This window comes from Mytilus galloprovincialis, chromosome 6 (genome assembly GCF_965363235.1).
Source record: "Mytilus galloprovincialis chromosome 6, xbMytGall1.hap1.1, whole genome shotgun sequence".
NCBI classification, from domain to species: Eukaryota; Metazoa; Mollusca; class Bivalvia; order Mytilida; family Mytilidae; genus Mytilus; species Mytilus galloprovincialis.
The window spans coordinates 80,228,606-80,253,186 of record NC_134843.1 but is presented as its reverse complement, the minus strand read 5'-3'; the positions used below and the strand labels follow the sequence as shown (position 1 = coordinate 80,253,186).

General features: G+C 30.9%; 1 protein-coding gene across 1 annotated transcript in view; it reads right to left on the bottom strand.

The window, feature by feature from the left end:
• The window catches only part of LOC143078346 (thyrotropin-releasing hormone receptor-like), a 109,986-nt gene extending 89,005 nt beyond the window's left edge, over positions 1–20,981 (bottom strand). Inside the window, exon 1 of the mRNA XM_076253234.1 lies at positions 20,247–20,981. Coding sequence (XP_076109349.1) covers positions 20,247–20,927 — 681 coding nt within the window. The 5' untranslated portion in view covers positions 20,928–20,981. The remainder of the gene's footprint in view (positions 1–20,246) is intronic.
• Between the last annotated feature and the right edge of the window lie 3,600 nt (positions 20,982–24,581).

Genomic DNA, 24,581 nt, shown 5'->3' with positions numbered 1-24,581 from the left:
AAAAGCTTCGTATTGAAGGTTGTACTTTTACCTGTAATTTCTAACTATATATACATAGTTACCTTGAAGCAGAGTTGTCACACTTGCAGTCATACCATATTGTCTTATCTATATAGACCTGCGTTTTAAGATCAACTTTTAAATAATTCACTGTCAGGAATGAATGTAGTAAAACTAATGTTTCCTTAATTATCATAACTATACATCTAGTTTACTACTTTTACATATTTTGTAAATGAAGATTTTGACTATGCTATTTTTAGTACATAGCTATATACATTGAATTCTAAAATATGCATTGTACCCAGATAGTTTTAACTAAAAGACAATAGTAGAATGATTGGATTATATATCTAAAATTTTATTATTGGAAGTCATGATGATAAATTGTAAAAGTTTTCCATACTCTTGACATTTATCGTGGAAAATGTCAAGCCATGCGTGTTTGCTGACTTAGCGAAATGGGCAAAGATCTTAGTCTTTGATATGAATATGTCAGGATTGATGTTATTAGGTTATTACTTTCTTGGCTGAAAATGTGTATTCGATGTGATCAAATACGCAATTGTGTCATATGTTAAACCGAGAACATCACGAATTACCTCATTACGCTCGACAGCTAATAGACGATCACCTAACGCTTGTCAACACATACATGTTTGGTTTATTCTATGCTGATTTTGTAACTGAGTTAAACACAAACGACCTTACATTAACACCTTCTGTAAGACAAACTCAGTTGAACTTGAAAATGTTTAAATAGCTATGTGTCATGTCTTTTCGTTTTATTCTCTTCAAAGCGTAAAAAATTACAAAGTTTGTTATACGATCTTTTATACAAACATGTGTTTTCAATTAAATTTTCATTGACTAAATTAATATTATTTTCAGATATATTGTCCTTGACATTCGTTTTACTAAATTCCTTATTGAGTAATCATATAGAACTTATGTTTAATTGATCATTTGCTTTAGCTGGTTTTAATTCACCTTGTTCAAATAATGAAATTCCTGTTCAAGGTCAGGAATATACCAGTTGCATTCTTTTCGTTTGATGAGTTTGAGTTTGAATTAAGGGGACTGACGTTTTAATTTCTCTTGGAGTTCAGTAGTTATGTTATTAGGCTGATATCCACATCAAATGTTAATATCTTAATCCAGCCGATTATAAGAAAAAACGAATGTAAATAAATCGGTCCAGTAGTATGCAAGATCGTAGATAAACACAAAATAAGAACATATGTTACGTGACCAACCCAGTGCCTATAAAAAAGTAACATATGTTACATGACCACCAAAGTTCCATTAGACGTGTTAGCTTTCAAGTTGATATTTCCTTGATTCTGAGTTGACGTTTCTCAGTTTTAAATTGATATTCGTTATTTCCGGAATAACTATTCACCGTTCAAAAGTAGAAATATTAATATTTTAAAAAAAACTGAGAAATGTCAACATTGAAGTTGCAAATGCTAACTTAATTTCAGCTGAACAATATCAAATAGCAAGTAAAACATGTAAACTTAAATAAGAAATCAACTTGAAATGAAAAATGTCTACTAGCAAAAAAAATGTCTACTAGAAAAATAATGTCTACAAGAAATAAAAAAAAGGTCTGCTTGAAATGAAAAATGTCAACTTAAAAAAAAAAATATATCAACTTGCAAATGTCAAGTTTGATGAATGTTTGAATTGAGAAAATGTAACAACAAAGGGTCTGTACCGCTGTGATATACATTCCGTAACAAATAGTTTCAAAAAGATGTCTGTAAGAAGTTAAAAGAAGCCTTTGTTTAATGATGTACTAATGTTTTCTGATTATAAAAACGTACTCAATATATTTTTATAGCTTTTAATAATTCATTTACGTATTGACTGTATCTACTTATCTAATAATATATTGATCTAATTTATCAAGAATACGATTAATCAAGTCATTATTAGTATGTCACATGTAGAAGTTTTTTTCATTTTGTCAGTACAACATCACTGCATCTTTTGTTGAATTTAGAGAAAATGCAATTTGATATAATAAGAATTAGATTAATCAAATAATTATTGTATGTCAGAAACAGAAATTTTCCCTTTTATCAATATAACACCACTGCATCTTTTGTTAAGTTGAGAGAAAATACAATTTGATATCACAATAGAAACAAATTAATAATAATTTCAATCATATTTTAAGAGGCGAAAGATACTTAATGTTCAATTTTTGAAATGTCTTGATATTTTCTAAAAAATAATAAACCGTAAAAATAAGCACAGCAACCATATCTTTTTCAAGACTTCGCAGTTAATTTTGTAATGCTTCACCCTTGGTTTTATTTTTTCTAAATTAATCAATTTACTTGAAATATGAAACATAAATCTATAAAATAAAAACCAGGACAATTACGCGAAGATCAGTTGCTTTATGATTAAACGAAAGAATGAATAATGCATGTTTGAAAAAAAAAGTAAATAAAATTTCACGATAATGTCAATATACGTATCTATATTATATTACGCAACAACTTGCAGCAGTAATTTTAGCGAAAGTTTAATCTTATGATTCTCACAAGTATTTACAAATTTTGTTTAAAATCTATTGTCTTATAAACATAATTATACTGCAATCAGCTTTTTTACGATACAGATATATATGTTTATACGTCAATGACCTCAACTAACCTATAAGCCTCGCCTACTTACCGGAACTACTGTATTTCATCAACAACGTCACGTCACAACCATGACAACGTGTAGTAAAAATGGTCAAACTTTTATGAATTTAATATAAAAAAAAAGATGTGGTATGATTGCCAATAAGACAACTATCCACAAAAAACCAAAACGACACAGACATTAACAATTATAAGTCACCGTACGGCCTTCAACAATGAGCAAAGCCCATACCGCATAGTGAGCTATAAAAGGCCCCGATAAGACAATGTAAAACAATTCAAACGAGAAAACTAACGGCCTTATTTATGTAAAAAACAAATATGTTACACATAAACAAACGACAACCACTGAATTACAGGCTCCTGACTTGGGACAGTCGCATACATAAATGATGTGGCAGGGTTAAACTTGTTATGTCTTCAAATTGGTTATTCATATACCATGTTTATTAAATGTTATCAATTAAGTTCATTTTCCCTTTCTAATTCCTTAAAACGTCAATGTCTTACCGTTTGGACTACGCTCATAGGAAAATACCCCAAAATGGTACCCCATGAGGGAAATTCAAAACACTTTTTTTTAACAATATTTGTTACATATTTTTTTTTTTATTTTCTTTAATGTTTTATCGATTTCAGTATAAAGACAATATACGTATAGTGTCTTGAAATATGAAATTTATTTGTATTCGGCACGAAACGGAAAAATACACGGTACAACCTCGCATTTTCTCCGTTTCTAAGCCTCATAAAAAAAAAATCATATTTCAAGACACTATACGTATATTGTCTAAATATATAAGTGTGTGAGTGCGAATTTGCACGATAATCCTATTTCTGTTTGTATGGTAGTTGAATGATAAGCTTATGGTGCATAACATTTTATGCATGGTAAGAATGGTACTATATCAAATACATTACCTTAGTATTACAAAGTTGTTCTACCGATTTGTAATACGAAACATTGGGTGATTTACATAAAAGAAATAGAATAGGAGAAACAGTGTAGCCTTTCAACGGGTCTTTGTTTGCGCCCAAAGGCAGTTGCACTATTTGTGGCAATTAAACGTCTTCATTTCGAGTTGAAATGGTAATAAATTGATGAATTGGTACAGTATATAATGCCAAACAGCGCACCCACATCATAGATCATAATACTAGACGGATGAAAGTTTATGTAATCATACGCTTATCGAGTCACTCATTGGTGCAATATGAAAGAACACATTTCTTTTTGTTAGAAAATACTTCTGCGAAGAAATATAAGGCATTTCATTTTAGATATTTGATAGTCTCTTTTATTAGGCATTGTATGACTAACTAAATAATACGTATTTCAATAATGGTTGATCGAAAAACGTATCATCAGCTTTCTTAATTAGTGCACAAGTAAACTGATTTTAGTCTGAAACGATAACTTTCATCTTAGAAGGATCTGAAATGGTCTGAATAAAAGATTGTTCAGTCATTATCATGTTTCAGGGACATGTCAAACTCGTTCATTGCGTTCAATTCAATATGGTTTTGACATTCCGCTCGCAGAACATTCAGTGCTTAGATATAAGAAGATATGGTATAAGTGCAAATGAGTCAACTCTCTAGCCAAGTCACAATTTGTAAAAGTAAATTATTATATGTCAAAGTCTTTATTACGGAGCCTTGTTTCACACAAAACAACAAGCTATAAGAAAACTAAAAAAGACCAAAAGTAATATCCCAAAAATATTGAACTCCGAGGAAAATTAAAAAAAAAAAGTCTCTAATTGAATGGCAAATTCAAAAGCTCAAACATATCAAACAAATGACTACCAGCTTTTATATTCCTGACTTGGTACAGTCATGTTTTTTTTTGTCGAAAATGATGGATTAAACCTTATTTTTAAAGCGAGTTAAACCACTCGAATGAAAGTCGCATTAATTCCATTATATTGACAACGATGGATGAACAAAACAAACAAACATAATGGGTAAAAACAACCCACATTGTTTTATTATCTTAATCACTATCAAAACAAACAAATATATAAATAAACATTTACCATTTATTAATTATACAATAGAAAAATGTATAAGTACAGAGCAACTAAAAAATGCAGATACTAGCAACTCTGTAAATAGTGAAATCTATCATTTGTGTAAGGGAATATATATACTATGAGAATTAAATTTAATATTATAATGTGAAGTTATTACAAGATGATACGAGTAATAGAAGAGTTATATCTAATTTCATTTATGATGAATTACATTCTGTAAATTTGCTTTGCCAGGTTCTTTTTTTAACAAAGTTATTTAATCAAAATGATAATTTTATTCATATTTATCATATACATGTATCAAATCATCATTAAAAAAACCTGTTTAAACAGTCGTGTAATGAAATTGGAACATTTAAATTAAATCTACATCAGTACCATCATGTGATACGATATTGGTACCACTTCATCTAAAGCAAGATTGCCAATATCGTATTTCTTGTTTACGTCTTATTTCTGATGAACTAAATGAAAGTGTACTTTTAAAATAAATATGCCAAATGTACTCCAAGAACTTAGTTGTCATTATCTGTAATCAAAATGGTTAAATAAACTGGACATATCCATGAATTTTTTAGTTGCCTTATCGACATATCTCTCTTAAACAGACGAAGATGAAACTTAACAAGCCACATTACTTAGTAATTAACCAGAATAATAACAAAGCTTTCATAGTTACAAAAAAAATCCTGAACAGTCAAAGAACAAAAAACTAACACAATCTGACGAACACAGACGCTGATCTAAATACTCTCCAGCACGATGGTGTTTTTTAAGTTGATTTAATATATATTTAGCCAGTTTTATTGGTATATTATAGTTTGTTTCTTTGTGTGTTTTATCTTAGTGTTGTGTTTCTGTTGTGTCGTAGTTCTCCTTTGATATTTGATGTGTTTCCCTCAGTTTTTGTTTATTGCCCAGATTTGGTTTTTTTTTCTCTATCGATTAATGAATTTCGAACAGCGGTATACTACTGTTGCCTTTATTTATTGCCGCGAATGTGTCAAGTGTCGAGTTATTCAAAAGATTCTTAAACACCATATAATTTACTCGGTTTACCTTATCATAAGTAGACCTGTTATCTTTGATGATTTTTTTTAACGGTAATTCGAAGTATTTCATTTTATCAAAATCAAAGAAGAAAGGGTTTTCCTGAACAGGTTACATATTTTGGACAATTAACCGACTGAGATAAATCGAAAGTTTTGTATTTGCTAACAAGACATAGTCTCATTGCGTTTGTTAAAGTTTTCTTTATATAATTGTAATGTGCTGTTTTATCTTTCTGTGTTGTTTTTTTGTCATTTACTGGTAGTAGATCTCAATTTATTGTTTTAGATAGTCGCCTATTAATATTGCCCCTCTTTTTTCAAAATGAGTTGATAATCTTAGACATAAAAACGACCAACTGGTAAAGGATGTTATTAAATTCCCATATGTTTACCTTACGCGTAAACATATGATCATGTATATATGCAAGATTAGGTCAATGTAAAAAAAAATGTATTTTTTTTCATTAAGGGTGTGAAACTTGGGAAGGGCAAGGTTATACCGATTTTATGTCGAAAATAAATCTTTAGACTGTATATTGAATTTTAGAAAGCAAACATAATCAAACAAAACTTATTTTCAGAATAAGAAGTATTTCATTTTTTCCCCTATAAATTATAGTTTCAGATATTTGTTACAACTAATGAAGTATATAGCCTTTCAAAAATTGAAATATCAAACATGTTTTTGAGTAACTTTTCAAATATTGAATATTATTGTGATTTTATGGTCGCAAAATCAATTGTATTGAAATTAAAATTGTTATGACAAATATTCTTTGGGAGTGTATACAAGCATGCGTCAAAGAATTACGCTGCTGATTGATTTACTGCAAAAAGATTTAGCTTAACAGTGTTTCAAATCTATAGAGCAGATTATAACTTCCTTTTTATTGCATATACATAATGCTAGTTTTGAAAATGAGAGGCGAATAATTCAAAAGGGATGGTCAAACACCTGATAATATGGCAAAACAATGAAAAATAGTCAAAAGCCAAAATGAACCCAGTGAAAGTAATGTTCAGAAAACTGAAGAATGATGACCGAAGTAACAGTCCGCATGTTTATATACGTCAGAAGAAATGAAAATAAAAGGAAATAATTTCAGAAGAAATTCATTAAAATTATCACCACTTTTCTCATACAAATAAACTCATCATAGATACCAGGACTTAATTTTATTTATACGCCAGACGCGCGTTTCGTCTACAAAAGACTCATCAGTGACGCTCGAATCCAAAAAAAGTTAAAAAAAAACTTAAGCTTACATCTAACATGTTTAATAAATTTATCATTTTGTATCAAAATAAAATGCTAAGCATTACCGATTTTTAGTGTAAAAGGTTAAGTACAGTCTGAGCCGATTTTAAAGCGTGAAGATTGTTTTCTGACATATTCATCAGCAACTATTCTTGATAATTCAATATATCAACATATTCTTAAATATCAAACTCTTATGAGACGGTATATGGTATACATATTACCGGTATCTTGAATTCATTAGACGTTAATTAGTATAAAGAACAGAAGATGTATTTGTCAACATCCTTATGTTATCAGCTCTGTTTCCTTACAAAACATACCTTTTATAAACAAAGTACCACCTTTGATCTAGAAAAGTGTTAACATATGTATCCAGATGATATCAAAGTTAACATTTAGATTTTATTAGACAAAGTTGACCTTAAATGTATTTTTAGTCACAGCTGTTCAATTGTTTCGTTTATGATACATTGTCGGCTTTTAAATCTTCATCTTTAAGCGGTTAAAAAAGAGGGACGAAAGATACCAGAGGGACATTCAAACTCATGAATCGAAGCGATTAAAGCGTGACTGTATCAAGCAAGGTTAGATAAACTTGTGTTCAAATCACATTGATTAATAAAATATTGACCTTTGGCGTACCATCAACTTGATATTGAAAATGATCAGATACTATTGTTCGTGTACCCAAACATTATTTTAAAAATGGTTGTGTCTTAGTGTATGTTTCAAACAGTTACGCTTTGAATGGAAAAATGGAATAGAATATGCATGTATATGGTAATAAGAAGCTATATATAAATATATGTCTGAGCGTATATGTATTTTTTTCTTTGGAAAATGATACAAATAAGACGACATTTATATCCTATATAAACGATACTGAATCCCAGTTCGATTTTTGCACATGTCACTATGGTGAGGATGGAATTAAAAGATAAACCAAGATAATACAACTAGCTTTAAATGTAATGGTTTTCCATGTGCACAATTATTGTCGTTTAACCATATTTATGAAAAACGTAATGTAAAACCAAAATAACTTTAAAATTGGACAAACGAAGACAACGATCCAAACGAATCAAGAATTATCCCTTTAAAAGTAGAAGAGGGAAAAAAGATGTCAAAGGGACAGTCAAACGCATAGATAAGTGTATGTAAGCATAAACATTTTTAGATATGAAACATGTATTTCAAAGTATACATCTACATTTTTCGCTGAAAATGAAATTGTTAAAAGCAACCACTTATATATCTTACAGCCATATTGGTGCAAACTCATGACGAAACTGGTCTTTGTATTTTTTACCTTCTTAAAAAAAATTACTCTAACAGCAATGTATTATTTTAGTTGTCCAAGCATTTTTTAGGTGGTTGTCTGTCAAATGCAGTTAATTTGCTGGCAGATAAAATTTTCTGCAAAGTTAAACAATACAAAGGCGGTCATTTCGGGTGCTGTCTGTCCCTTGGTTAAATAGTGAATGGAATGATATCGAAAGTATGAGATTAGCTGTGACAGCTTGAATTTGTCAACAGTACTCACGACAAAAACATATCTTTATTAAGTTTTGTAAAAATGTCTTGATATTCATCTACACGACACACTGGTAGTTCAGTCGATTTGTGAAACAATTGTTCAGATTGTGGTAAAAGCATAACATTTTGCATAGCGTTAGTTGAGGTCATAACTAACATTTATAGCTATGGACCCAATTCAGAAAATCAAAATGGCGGCTCTTGGCGACCAATTTGAAATCATGTCCAAAAAATTAATAAAAATTATTAAAAAAAAATTTGAAAAATATATTACGTTACCAATTTTGATAAACTTTCGTATATCTTATGACAAAGAATATCAACTGAGGACTATTGAAGTATAAGGTGGCCATCTTGAATGGTGGCCATTTTGGAAACGTAAATTTCCAATATATCCGTATTCGCTATCCTAAATCGTTTTCTAAATTGATACTAAGTTTTATATGCATGTACAACTAGTTTTGCTAATCATTTATTTATGACTGTTGCTATTCATATATGATATATTCACCAAGTGCTCAAATAAGGCATGCATATGTTAACAAATAAATGTATTTTATAAACAATACGCGTAAATTCTTTTAAATGCAGTTTAGCATGTAGGGCTTAGTTACTTTTTTACCACCAAAAATTGCGTATATACAATATAAGTTATGACCACTGTATGTTGAAACGGAATAATACGTAGGTATTAAAGTCACTGGAGCTGAAAAAATAATAAATAGACTGGAAAGAATTCCGTAACGCCAAGAGAGGACACATGAGGATTTACAATGCCAATCAAATACAAAAAGAGCAGACATAGACATTTGAGCTGGTAATCAGTCATTTTTGTAAGCATACAACTGTTTTAAGTTGAAGAATACCATGTAATGGGAGAATCACAAAGCAAAAGGTACTTATCCTGTCAAAGCAAATCTTAAAATCAAAATATATTTTGTCAGGAAAAACGAAAAAAGTCTAAGATGAGTCATGAATTGAAAATACCAGTAAAATAACCAGCCACGGTTGTGATGAATTAACAAGAGCAATATGATTGCAGGGATTTTTTCCTTCCATTATGTTGAGGTATCTGACTATCATCATGAAGCCTCGACAATTATGATCGACAATAGATTATGTGACTGTCACTTGAACTACTAACCATTGTTCTTTTAGCCAGACTCAGTGCTGGAGATTAATATTTCAGGAGCAGATATCATGCTAAATGTTTGTTAAAACTGCACGACAAGACAATTAGACAGAATTCGAGACACAGTAAAAAAGTCAAGAATCTGATATCCATGGAATGGGGCTCGCCAAATTGATAGAAAACAGTGACGGCTCACGCTCTGGAACCGATATTGTTTTAATATTTGAAATTGATGATATTGGTAAATTGTACAGTAAACGTTCTTAGTAAATATGAGTTGTCATTGAAGGAATGCTTAATACAACACTTCTGAAAAATTAAATACTAGCTGCGATAGATAATATGCAAGCACACATGAAAGATTTCGTCTTTCTTTGGATTCTCAACGAATATGTTGGGGAAGTTCTGAAACAGGCCATGTCTTTTAGTCGTGATTATGAAAGCCTCTTCATAGTCAAAGTAACTAGAATAGTTTGAAGAGTTTAGCTAGTTACTATACAAAGGTTTACAGGGACATTCAATGTAGGCTTTGGCCATCCTGTATCATTCTTACTAAGGAAACTTATGTCTGTTGAACTGATTCGTGTCAACAGTTGTTATTGAGTGTCCCTGTAAAGTTATTCTTAGTACCAAGCATGTATATTTTACCTGCTATGGCTATGGTGATGCCTTCATTTTTACCCTTTTATTATGAGTCTGTTTCAGAGCGTCACGATTACATTTGTTGAAAATTAAGAGCACTAGTTTATCTTGCTTGTATGGCAGCTACATTCCAATTTTATTAACTGTGTTGTATCAGTTCTTCCGTCCATGATAACTCCAACATGTTCCAGGCGTTCACTGTACAATTTAGCGTGATCTGCAAGCTTGTAGATTGGTACAATACCTCTTCCAGACCATGTGCCATCAATGTATTTTATTATTTAGGAAAGCACAACTCCAAGGATAAAAAAATCCTGGCTTTCTTTCTTTTCTTTGCCTATTTGCTATGTTGTCAAGTTTCATCAATCATTAATCATGATACTAGTGATTTGACATCTCCAGCTCTGACTTTGGCTAAGGGAATATGTCTTGTAGTACAAGTGCACATTCATGCCCTGTTTTTGTCGAATAATGATATATTGGAAATTCATGCATTCAAAATGGCTACCAAATAATCAATATATATATGAAGTCCTCAGATGACAGTCCTTGTCATCTGTGTTGAATATACCATGACTACATATTAATTTCCTGCAGCAAGCGATTAACTTATTAGTCAAAGTGAACACGGTTACTAAGGAAATGCAAATATGTAAAGGCAGTATTAAGTTGTACTACTCTATGTTAATGTGGGGGACAATGCGATAGAATATGATAAACAGAGTGTTGTTTGACATAACATGTACATTTCATTTATTGTTAGATATTTTTAACGTCAATTGAGAACATTTGAGCAGTTTATGTTCTTATAACATTACTTGTATAATATAAAATTTATTATGTCTACAATCAAGGTTTTTGAAAGTTGTTTCAAATGAACAATATCAACAATAATTATCCAGTAATCAGTCAACTATTATAAACGACAGGTATACAAATATTTTCTTGCTTTATTTGTACGTATAAAATAAAATTCTCCTGTTATTCTATGTTGAACAAGCGGTTGCACGAATATTGCTTTCAAAGTAACTAGAACACACCCGCGAAATCGCGGACATTCAGAGCGTAATTTAAAGTATGTAAAGTGTTGTTGGAAGAATTTTGTAAAATATTGAATGACTGGAGAATTTCAGCAAAAGTATCATAAGTCATAGGTTATTGGGGACTGGAAAATGTTTTTTTGTTTTTTATTCCTCCTCCTTTATTTCCAAAATTCCCAATTTTTGGTTTTCTATCTATTTCAATATAATTTAATTTTGGATGTAACGCGTCTTCTGATTGGCTGACGTTATTTTGTTATCAGACCATAGACATAATTTAGTCATGTGACCGTCACGTCATCAACGTTTTTTCAATGTTTTCTACGGTTTAAAATGGAATTTAGAATTAGATTATAAGAAATGACTGTAATATTTTTTTCTATCTATTCGAAATAACATAAAAAAATGTGGTGCACACTGTTAAATAACCTGCTACGCGCGCTATTCAGTGTGCGCCAAATTTTTTATGTTATTTCTTCATAGACAGAAAAAATATTACAGTCATTCCTTAAATGAACATACATTTAGTATGTTATGAAGATTTAAGTAAGGAGCCTGTAATTCAGTGGTTGTCGTTTGTTTTATGTGTAACATATTTGATTTCGTTCATTTTTTGTACATAAATAAGGCCGATAGTTTTCTGGTTTGAATTGTTTTTTGTAATCAATGAATTTTGTAAAAGATGTAATGACTGAAGAATTTCAGAAAAGGTATCAAAAGTTCACATGAATATTTTTAGCGCTTATTTGAACATTCATTACTATATAAGTATAGTGTATTTACTTTCAATTCTAAGTTTACTAATCGATCCATGGTGGTCATTGATATAGTATACAGACCCTCTTTATTTAATAAACTCTGTGACAACCGTGGATAGTAAATTTGAAAATAATAGCAGATAGAATTCTGAAAATACACTTTATTCTTTGTATATGTATGTTCAAAGTATACAGAAAAACGCAAACCGGAAGTTTAATCTGACTTAAAATTTCGTCCAATGTCGGGACAATATCCGGATGCCTTTTTTCTCGTTTTTCTCCCAAAATAACTCAATCTGAATAATTATATGAATGGATGACAAATGCGACTATGCACTGTACCTATAGGACACAGAGGTGTGTTGATTAATTTATTGTGAAAAGAAGAGAAGCGACACACAAAATGAGGTCTTCTCGTTTAATAGTATAGATAGTTCATGTTATGATCCTCTTTGTGTCTTCTTCAAAACAGAAGAATAACTCGGGGAGGGGGATAGGCTCGCATTTTGTCCTGTTTATATAGCTCAAACAAATACATTTGTATATCTTCCACAATGCATTTTTTTTTATTATATCGAATAATGACTACATATTTTGGCTTAAAAAAAAATATTTCAAAATGGCCGCCATTCAATATGGGTAATATTTCCAAACCTTTTGTTCTACAAGACAATTGGATTCATCACTGTTATTCTATTAACCAGATTTCATGTCAATATCTTCTCTAATATCATTTTCATGTTTTTTTTATTATACTAATCTATTGAGATCAAACGGCCGCCATTTTAAAATGGCCGCCTCTTCCCCCAATTTTGACTTTCAGATTGGGTCCATAGCTTAAAATGTTGTCCATGACATATACTACTACTATGCCAATTTTCATGCTTTTACCACAATCTGAGCAATTTTGTCAAAAATCTGCACAAATCGACTGGACTATGGGGCTGTCATCAGACGATTGTCAGATCAAAATGACCATTTAAGACTTAAAGTCTGTAAGAAGTAACTGTGTTTTCGTCATTATGATGGAGATATTTAAATTTTACTATAATTGCTTAGTACTTTTTTCATATATTTGTTCTGATAATTTTCATACTAAACAGTTCGAAAAGGTTATTGTTGATTTTATTGTTTCTTCAATGTGATGTCATCATTTACTTTCTCAGTTATATATTTTCTATGATTTTTTATTCAGCCAGGATAACTCATGTACAATACATTCAGAAATAATTACAAAATACAAGATAATAGAGATGGCGTCAATACCTAAACTCAGCATTCATCAACCGACTTTACATATTCAAATTTACATTTTCGGAAACTTCTGGCGTCGTTAGTATTCTCTCTTTTCTATTTTTACTCTAATTTAAATAAGACAGTAAAGGAATTCTAAAAATAAGCCTGAATAATTTATGTATTGTATTGTTATTTATCTAAACTGTAAATATGACACGACAGTGAAGAAATTCTAAAAATTACTTTAAATATTTTAATTTTCTAGTTTAAAAAATTCAAGATTAATACATGTGACGTACTTGCGGATGACATTTAGTTGATGAAATACACGTAATAAAGATAAATATGTTACTTTTAAACAGATCAAAAAGTCATTTCATGGAATTAAACGCCATAATTGACGACTATTGGTCATAAATATTTCTATAAAAGGAATCCATTTAGAAAAAGAAGAAATGAGACATTAATAAATCGTGTTTTTTGAAATTCTGATCACTTCCGTCTTAATAGATTCTTTTTATTGGTATGCATGAGATGCTTTTGGTTATTGTTGATGTTTGTCTTACGTTTACACGTTGAGATATCAGGGATGACAAAGGTTATTTCTGTATTTTAGTTTGTTCTTGATAATCTGCTTTGTAGAAAGACTTTCAGAAGAATAACGAGTTTGAATATAGCTTCATTTAAATGTGCATAGCAAATGAAAAGTGAATATATAAGGTAGATTAGTTCTCAGCAACGTAAAGTATATTGTGTACTTTATAAGTTATTATTATGTGTAGAGTCTGAATTCTTATCAACTGTGAGATTATGTTGCTTTTTAAAATCATACCAAGGAATATGTTCACCTCTATATTTAAACATACAAACGATGGCGGCAGGTCGATATTATTTTTTCCTCTTTATCTCGGGGTCATGGGGTACAACTGTAATAAACCTACTTATTAAAGATCTGGCAGAATAATATCGAATTACTTTGCTTTCTTTTAGTCGACTTATCTTATCTTCCTTAATCATTATATTTTCTTATAGAAATAACAAATCCTGTTTGATGACTGATCAAATTAACTTCATTCACGAAAGTTTTGTTTCTTTTCTCATTTTAACAACAAAAAATAGAAATAGTATTGATATTGAAATTCAGTTAAAATGCTTTACAATATTACAACCTGGTTATAGTAGTTCGTTGTGGTTTTCTTTCTGATTTTACTCAAAGTAAATAATATGCATCATATATTAAGGTGTATGTTTTCATACGAAGGATTTATTTCGTCACTTGCAGTAAAAGGTCCCTCCGTCAAATACCCAGTATGCCATCGGATTATAAAAAATATTATCAAGTATTTCAATAACGGCCAGATACCAGACTAAGCCACACTATATATAGCTAGGCTCATACCGAACAGCAAGCTATAAAGGCCGGGTACCAGACTAAGCCACATTAGGCTCATATCGAACAGCAAGCTATAAAGGCCGGGTACCAGACTAAGCCACACTAGGCTCATACCGAACAGCAAGCTATAAAGGCCGGGTACCAGACTAAGCCACATTAGGCTCATACCAAACAGCAAGCTATAAAGGCCGGGTACCAGACTAAGACACACTAGGCTCATACCAAACAGCAAACTATAAAGGCTGGGTACTAGACTAAGGCACAATAGACTCATACCGAACAGCAAGCTATAAGGGGCCCGATTAAAACTGTGCAAATAATTCAAACAGGAAACCCAATCGTGACCGTATAATCGATATAAAAAAAACAGAAACGCTAAACACTTATTAACCACAGGTATTGTGCTTTGTGTATGCGAATCAGAATTTTATAAGTACAAGTTCAATTTGTGTTAAGTTGTACATTATTCGCTATTCTAACTATCTCCTAAATAATAAGAAACATTGTCTGATATGCTTACTTTTCCCCATAGATTTGTTAAAAAATGTTAACTTAGACTAATGATAATAAAACTTTTAAAAGAAATATACATTTAATGTTAATCGTGTATTCATAGGCATTACAAATGTTTCAAAGTTTGCACCTGAAATAAGCAAGACTGTACATTTCTGTAAGTCCCGACAACAATAACTATTGATACAATATGCAATGACGTATACCATAAGTATCGTCACAGTAAATCCACTAATAAAAAAGGATGATCTTCACACTCCTTTTCGCAATTGTCAAGAGTAATCTAGCCGTTATGTAGTAAACAGTTTTTTTACAACACGGTATCATCAATAGTTTACGTACTCATTCACGTATGTATAGCTTCAAACATAAACGTTTTCACGAGTTACACGACGGGTGAAACATGTGGAGCAAAACACACCTACCCTTCTAGAACACATTAGTTCACACCTTGTTTTTGGTGGAAAATGTTTTTCATATTATGTGTTTTCAACTTTTAATCCCGCCTTGAAACGACATTTCAGAAATAGGTAGATACCAAAATATAAGTATCAATTACTTCAACCGTTGAACCACACAATCGTTTTTTATTGTGTGATGGTATTCCATGTTAATGTATTCGATACGGTTTGAGCCAAATTGGTCCTCAAATCAAATTTCATTTAAAATATCTCTAGTTTCCATATTCAAATTTTAATTCTATATATAATTTAACAAAATCATGTACTTTAGTTTCAATATACCGTTTTCCTTGGTTCCATATCTATACAATAACAGTGAATCGAGTGTATCAATATATTCGTCAAGTTTGAAGCTATCTCTGGCTAGTAGTTGTATCATTTGAATTTACAAGAACAACATATATTTTCCATGTGCAGATTTTTAGGACAATTTGACTTGACTTTTAATGGTTTGTTTCCCATTTGCCCCGAATAAAAAATGTATAAGGGATGCAGCAAACTATAACCATCAATAATTAAGTACTGCTGGTTTATACAGGCATGCATAACAACAAAATGTTCATAAAATTAAGGAAAACAGTGTACAAAGATACAGACCCATTTAAATTAACCTTATAACATTTACAATGGCTACTAAAAACCCATGTTATAATTTGTTTTTTTTTAGTCAATTAATTAAGTTAACCATTTCATGGCAATTTTATTGCATCTGGGACTAATAATGGTGTATGCAATTAATTCATAAAATTCATATAAATATGTCACAGGTTGCTCACTCCTTCACTTTGAATCGTATAGTGTTTTTTATACAAGCTGACCTGGGCAGCTTTCTGCTCTTTGCTCGGGTTGTAGTATTTTTGAAACATTCCACATTTCCATTCTCAGTCTTATTCGACTCGTCTTCTTACTGTCTACAGAAGTACGTACTTTGTGTATTTCAATATGTAAGTTGATCAGTGGTGCTTAAAGATGAGATTTATCACCTTTCTTGGTAAATTCTGTAGGAAAATTGTTTATCAGAGGAGAACTTAAGAGGCGGGTTTGGGTATGAACTCTCTCTATGGAGTTGTTATAAGTCTAATCACTAATGTTGCCTACTTGGCTCTTTTAAATCTTATGTATGCATGAAGCATCCATACAGTAGAAAAATTTGGTTCATAATTTTAAATTGTTTACCACTAAATTATATTAAAAGCTATGAAAACTGTGTTCTGCATGATCTTGTTAATAAATAAAGACAACAATAGTATACCGCTGTTTAAACGTCATCGATCAATTGAAAGGAAACAAACCCGAGTTACAAACTAAAACTGAGGAAAACGAATCAAATATGAGAGGAAACCAACGAAACAACAGAAATACTAAAGTGCAACAAACAAAAAACGACAATGCAACACACACAGAAACGAAGTAAAGGATAGCAATTGACTTTTTCCTGAATTGATACAGGAAATTTTAGGTAAAAACATTCTCCAGTGTCATTCATCTGTGCATTTATCATATATATTATTTTTCATGGTTCATTCTTTCATGAATAAAAGATATAGTGTAAAATTACAGTTTTTAAAAAAAAGTTACATAGAATTGTTTATCTTCTTCATTAATTCATAGAAATGTAAATTCAAATGAAAAAATGATACTTTATTAATTATGTATGCCAATATAAATTTCTTGTGACTAATTGTTTAACTAATTGGTACATAGCTACTGATGCATTGAACAACAGGTTTTGAAACGGTAGAGATAAATCGTTAGTCAACACTCTTCTAATAAGTCTGTACACATTTCAAGGAGTTCCACAGTGTACCATATTATGCAACTTGTGGTTTGAAATACCGTTTGGTACATGATATTGACAATTTCGGTTTCAATTCTCATCTGGTATTTGTAATTTCCAAGCTGACATTTTTCAATTGCTAGCAGTCATTTCACATTTCAAATTTGATTTTTTTCATATACAAGTTTATTTTCCTAGGTCCAATTTGAAATTACTCAATTTCATTTTAGCATGGCTTATCTCTAAGTAGAAACTGAAACATGCCAGGTTAGATCTGAGAACTGTCAGGTTCGAAGTGAAAAAGTTCAAGTGAAAATTGAGATATTTCACTTTGGATTTTTGAAATGTCAATCTTGAAGTAAGAAATGTAAATGTAAACAAATAAATATTTACCAATAGAATGTCACCCTTAATCTTTCGTAGTATTGTCTTTTCGTTTTGTATGTATATTGATAATTCTGACATATGTTTATACTATTGAAATAATACGCTATTAGTTTTCAACATGACACTATCATGGTGATTTTATCTTGTCAGATAGACTTATATTGTCTTTGAAGGTTTTTTTTTCATATCCTAAGTTTTGTATTGAGTTATATTTTGTAACAATACTGGTTTATCACAATAGAAATATAAAATGCTATAACGTTGAAATGTACACTATTATATATAGTCACTGTCATCACTGCTTGCTTCATTTGAATTTGCTGTAATTATTTTTAAAGCATATGGTTTAAAATTTACCTATTTACATATTTATCAAAATGGGATGAGGTATGAATGCCAATTTTAATGTGACAAATACCCACTATTGGAAAAAAGGACGTCTGCGAGTCGTATCATGTTTACTATAATAATTATTATCAATGAACGTATTTCGACCATTAATAATTTACTTACATTTTATAAAGTACAAAGAAGTCCCATCAAATTTGATCTATGTCATTTCATATAGAGGTAGCATTCTACAATCGTTAAATTATATTTGTATATGGCTACCTTAAAACTGAATCAGCAGAACAGCTTGTTTGTAAGATATCATTTGTGTTGAAAGAACGATGCTTGTTGAGAGCTGTCTCATTGGCAATCATACCACATCTTCTGTTTTATATGCTACCATTTATATACATGAAAGATACCAAACGGGCTTTCAAACTCATACGTCAAACAGAAACTTACAACACCATGACTAAAAATGAAAAAAAAAGACAAAATGACAAACAACAATAGACAAAACATAACACAGAAAACCAAAGACTGAGCAAAACGAACACAACAAAAGTTATGTTAATTTTTTGAGTGATCTGGAAGAGTTAGAATATCCTGCTTCACATAGAACATCAATACTAAAAATGACAAAAAGCATAATAATACTAAATAACTACTATAAACAACTCGCAATATTGTAAAGACGCTTGTCTGATTGTGTTTTTTTGTTTGATGGTCTATACATGTAAGATATGAAACTTCAACTCGCTTTTAAAGAAGGGCAACCGGGTTTCATTAATAGCGAATTATTTGCTGATCCTTCTATAATAACTGATGTCATGCTTCATTTTCCAGGCATATTGTTTTTTGTTATATACTTATATTTACATCAGGCATTGGTTATAAACACAACTTAAATCGCAGTACATGTTAATAGTTATCAAAGATAACAGGCTTAATATCTAATACGTCAAACTTACGTTTCGTCTACATAGGACTCATCAGTGACTCTCAGATAAAAATAGTTAGACAGGCACATAAGTACAAAGTTAAAGAGCATTGATGACCCAAAATTCCAAAAGTTGTGTCAAATACGGCTAAGGTTATCTATGCCTTGGGTACGACAATCATTAGTATTTCGATGATTATTAATATTATAGGAAAAGCACGTTAAGGAAGCTCGCTTGTCATGCTTTGGAATTTTGGTCAGATTTTTGGAATCCTCTGGTTTTATCCATTTGAATGCCTTAACAAAATTTGCCCTGTGACCCCCATTTTTCTTTTTTATAATTCTTTAACATATATATTGATAAGCTGTCTGTTAAAGTCTTATAAAATTTCAATTACTTTTTAATAGTTTTTGAACACTTTAACTTGTCAATGATAAAGCCAAGAAAAGTCAAGAGAGAACATTTTCACGTCAAAATTTTAATGGCTAATATCTCGAAAACAAGCACGGTGACCTATATAATTGTTTTGCTCTTTTGAATCCTTCATTAATCCCCTATCAATATATGCTAGTGTTTTGAAAAGTTAATTACTTTGAAACTGAGAAGCCAGCTCCCTTAAAGACTTATTAGTGTTTATATACCCTGGCCACATTAACGACAAAAATATCAAGAGATAACAAAGGAAGTGCCACCGTCTGATTGATACTTGCGGAAAACGCGCAAATGGGGTTGTCGACAAACGACACATATTAGTTTGCGAATAGTACAGTTTGAAACAACAACAATCAAACCCTATGTAAAAATGTCCTCAACATTTTCTTAGTTATTCAGAATTCAAATACTTTTCAAGTTTCTCTAAAAATGTTACACATTTTTAAAAACTTTCAATACATTTTGATACGTTTTCCTATATAAATGTGTTAAAATAGGCAGCAATTTTCGTACAGATACATCTTTGTTGCGTTATATATATCTTGTATAACACAAGTAAGCGTAGTAAATATTGCATATAACATTTTAATCAACTTGGAGTTTTGTGCATGGAATCCTTGATTACTTTAAAAGCTGCGTGTATTGAATTAACTTACCTGTTTCCTAGAACTTGTTGCCGATCGAGCACGCGATGCGTCTCGAGGTTGTCCCCCTCGTACTGATGCTATAGTAGTTCCAAACAATATTCTTGCAATTAAGGCATACAGGATTGCAGCAATACACAACGGAATTGCATAAAACACGATTAAATCCGCTAAATAGTAAACATTATACTGCTCTCTTTCAAGTCGGAAAGTACAGATGCTTTTGTCACCTGCTTTTATAATAATTGTAAGACCTAGCCACGGAGAACAATACAAGATAGAAAATATCCAAATACCACAAATAATTTTTTTGGCCCTTCGTATAGTACACATGCGTTGTGCCGTCATAGGATGACATATTGCTATGTATCGTTCTATTGTGAACGCTGTTATGGACAACGATGAGGCATCAACTCCTAAATATTGCAGAAAAACTAAGATAGAACACATTGCTCTTCCCCATGGCCATTGTTGCATCTCAAAGAAAGGTTCTGGAATCGCAGGCAAAGTGGCTGAAAAAAGCACCAAAATATCCGCTACCGCTAAACTAATTAAATAACAATTGGTAGGAGAACGCATTTTCCGGCTTTTCGAAACAATTATCACTACCAGTATATTTCCAAAAAATCCAACGAGAAAAATAATAATTCCAAACAAAACGGAAATAATTTGATATATTTTTGGATAATACATTGAATTTGTTGTGCTCTCGTTCTTCAGCACTGAAAGAACAATCGATTCATTTGTTTTTTCATTCATTTTCAAAAATCTGTTGACGATAGATTGAAACTAAGTCACTATTAAAGATAATTGCACACTTTCATTCATGAGCATTAGAAATCATACAGTAGAACCATCCCTCGCTTTTTAGCCAATCAATACAGTTATACGTATCAATTGACAGTTACAATAATAAATCATTGGTGACGTTTTATCGCCTTAGATTATATATAATAACATGTGTTCCTACAATTACACAGCGATTAAAATCTGCTTCCTGATCTTTGAAAGTGGAGATTTCTTGTGGATTTACATTACGCGATGTGAACAATGTAGATTTTATATTTAATTTAGAAACACTGAAGAAGTTTGAGACAGAATTATTGCGAAATGATTCAATTAAGGATGTTCGCTACTCTGTTTAAAATAAGAATATAAAATATAAAAAAAGAAACTAAAAGGCTTAAAAGAATGGAGGGTCCGTGTGCTTGTTTTCGAGATATAAGCCGTTGAAATTAAGCGGGAAATAAATCTCTCTAGACTTTTCTTTCACTTAACATTGGCACCTTTTTTTTTAAGAAAACTATGAAAAAATAACAAGGATTTCATAAGATTTTTAAATATGGCTTTTTAAATAATATGTAATACAAATATGAAAAGAAAAGTACGGGTTAGTGGGCAAATTTTTCAAATGTTAATACATGGATAAAACCGGAGGATTCCGAAAATCTGGCAAGAAATTCAAAAAGTAGAGGAGCAAACATCCTTAAATAAAATTTGCAACAGATTTCAAATGGAGTGGAGTGGATGTGTTTTAAATGTGATATATTTTAGTTATACACTATCATATATTGAAGCATTTTAAAATTTTTTCTTAATTTATTGATGATTTTAGGAATATAATTAAAGTCAAATGTGCAATCCAACAATGCTAAAAATCGCGTATACGAGATACAAAATGAAGTTGGTCCTGAATTGAATACATTGCTTTACACGAAAACGACATATTTTATGTCAAGTACTAAACTTCAAATGTCTTAATTAAGCATAAACCCTTTATAAAATCTTTTAATAACCATAATTCCATAATTGCCCTACATAATAATATATGATAGACTGTATCCAATCAGTAAATAAAAACAACACTAAAAAAAAGATATTTAAAGAAATGAGATGAGCGTTCAGACTTTTTTTCAGAGTTTCGGCAAAAACTAACTAAAAACCGTTTCAGTTTGCATAATTATCAAGTAATTTGAATAGAAATTTAAGATGATAGCTTGTCTTCGTGTAATGTTTACATGAAATAATTGATGAATTTGAATGATTGTTGATTACTTTACGCCCAGATACCAATATTTTTATGCATGTTCATGACAATAACAAATAAATACAATAGGTAGGTCTTGTAATAGGAGATTGACTGTAAGGTTGGTCGGGCAACTTGGAGCGCCACTGGGACAAACAAGATATAACGGATTAGGACTGAAATATTGCCTCTCAAAAAAATTGGTGCAATAATTTTTTATGGACTTGCGATATTGAGAAGTAAGTGTAAATGCTGTTCGACTTGGAGTTATTTGTGAACAAATACATATAAAAACCGACAAGGGTGTCGAACTGGTACAACACTGGGTTAACATTCATATGATGTTTACACATGCGCGTCATGACTATGCATTTAATTTTGCCACTGGACTTTAATCAGTCATTTATTATTAAGTTTAATTATGACGTTGTGATTGGTTTGACGCCGCCACGGTGGGTCCGTGGGGTACAGCAGATTTAAAAATGGGACCATGACGTCAAGTCTAGCAATATGTATTGTTGTATTTCATTGTTTTTAGACAAACATTTGCAGTGAAACTACGTGTATGATAAATTTGACCTACGTGCTACTAACAATCTAAAGAGTGTGGGTATATTCTATAGAAGTATAAGATGTAGACAACGAGTAACGTGTCGTTTAATATCGAGCATTTTTTTATAATTGAAGTTGGATTAACGTGTTTTGCTATCGACATATCGACATTTTTCTACATTATATAATTCATAAACATGTACATATTACAAAGGCATTAACGTATATAACAAAAAAGAGACAAAAAAGTATGCTAATGTATGGAGTCTAAATATGAACAGAACCAATACCTTATATTAACGTATAAAAGGACATGACAAGAATAATGTAAATCAATGCATAAGAAAACAGTGACCTGGTTCACGATTGATCAACAACTTAAAGTGTGTAAAAACTACATATAAATTAAGAGGCATGTGTTTTTGTAGGGGAATAATACGGGTTTCATAAGTATACAAATGCGGGTTGATGTCTTTTGAAAGTTTAGATCGTATCGGTAACCTGCAGTTAATGTCGTTCAATTGTCTAATGCACATTAATATATCAATATGTAAATGTGAGCCTATGCCATCTAATGTAATAAACTTCTCAATTTTACTCCTTTACTATCATTTCTTGTGTCTCTTGTATATTCAAATGAAAATGAATTTCAATACCATCTGATACGTTGACTTCCTATATTTATCCTTATTTGTTGTTTGTTTGTCTTTTGTAAAACTCCAAAGAAATGTGTGTTCACGCCTACTTATATTAAATCTTATGATTTTTTAATTGTCTGGTAAACACCAGTATATAATTAATATAACCTATGAAATGTGAATGGCTCAGTGTACATTCTTGACTGCTGGTTTAATTTGATTTTCTCCTGTACATTTTTAACAAGATGTTCGTCAAATTATTATGGTAAGTCAAATAGTTAATTTTTGTTATTTTTGACTGCTGTACATCAAAAGAAGTGTATGTCAGAACATGTCTTCTGGTAAATTGATTTTTTATTCTTCATCCTTGCTTGTCGTTAAGTGTGTCTACTGTTTATAAATAAATCAATGTCCGTGCCTCCTGACACGTTAACTTTAATTGTTTATCCTTAATTGGTACTCATTTTGTTGTCTGCTGTACATTGCTATGTACACATGAATATCTATGTTTCCCTCCCCTTTTGTTAAATGCACATGTAATCATTTTTCATCCTTAACCGTCGTTATCTTTCTCTTTTGTACAACTTATAAACCGTGGGTTCCTTCAATGTCTATGGTATTTACGTTTTTTTTATTGAGTGTTGTTCATCAAAATATGTACATGTATGTGTGTTACTGAATACATTAATATGATGTTATATATATATGTTATATTTGTTATTCTCGTGGGATTTTGTCTATGTGTGTTACATTTTAGTGTTATGTCGTTGTTCTCCTCTTATATTTAATGCGTTTCCCTCGGTTTTAGTTTGTTACCCCGATTTTGTTTTTTGTCCATGGATTTATGAGTTTTGAACAGCGGTATACTACTGTTGCCTTTATTCATACTATTCCTCCTAAATTGAGGATTTTTTTCTAAAAATATCTTATGACAGAATCGTCAATAACTTGTTCGTGATTAAACGTGACAATTGTCTGATGTACGGTTAACACTGATTTACAAGTTATATAAACAAACTGGCGACTTTATACATTCACAGTATATATTGGATTGAAACAATCATAAATATCTTAAATGGTTAAGATTTTGTTTTTGTTACTTATGTCTATTTTTGTTTGTTTCTACGTTCT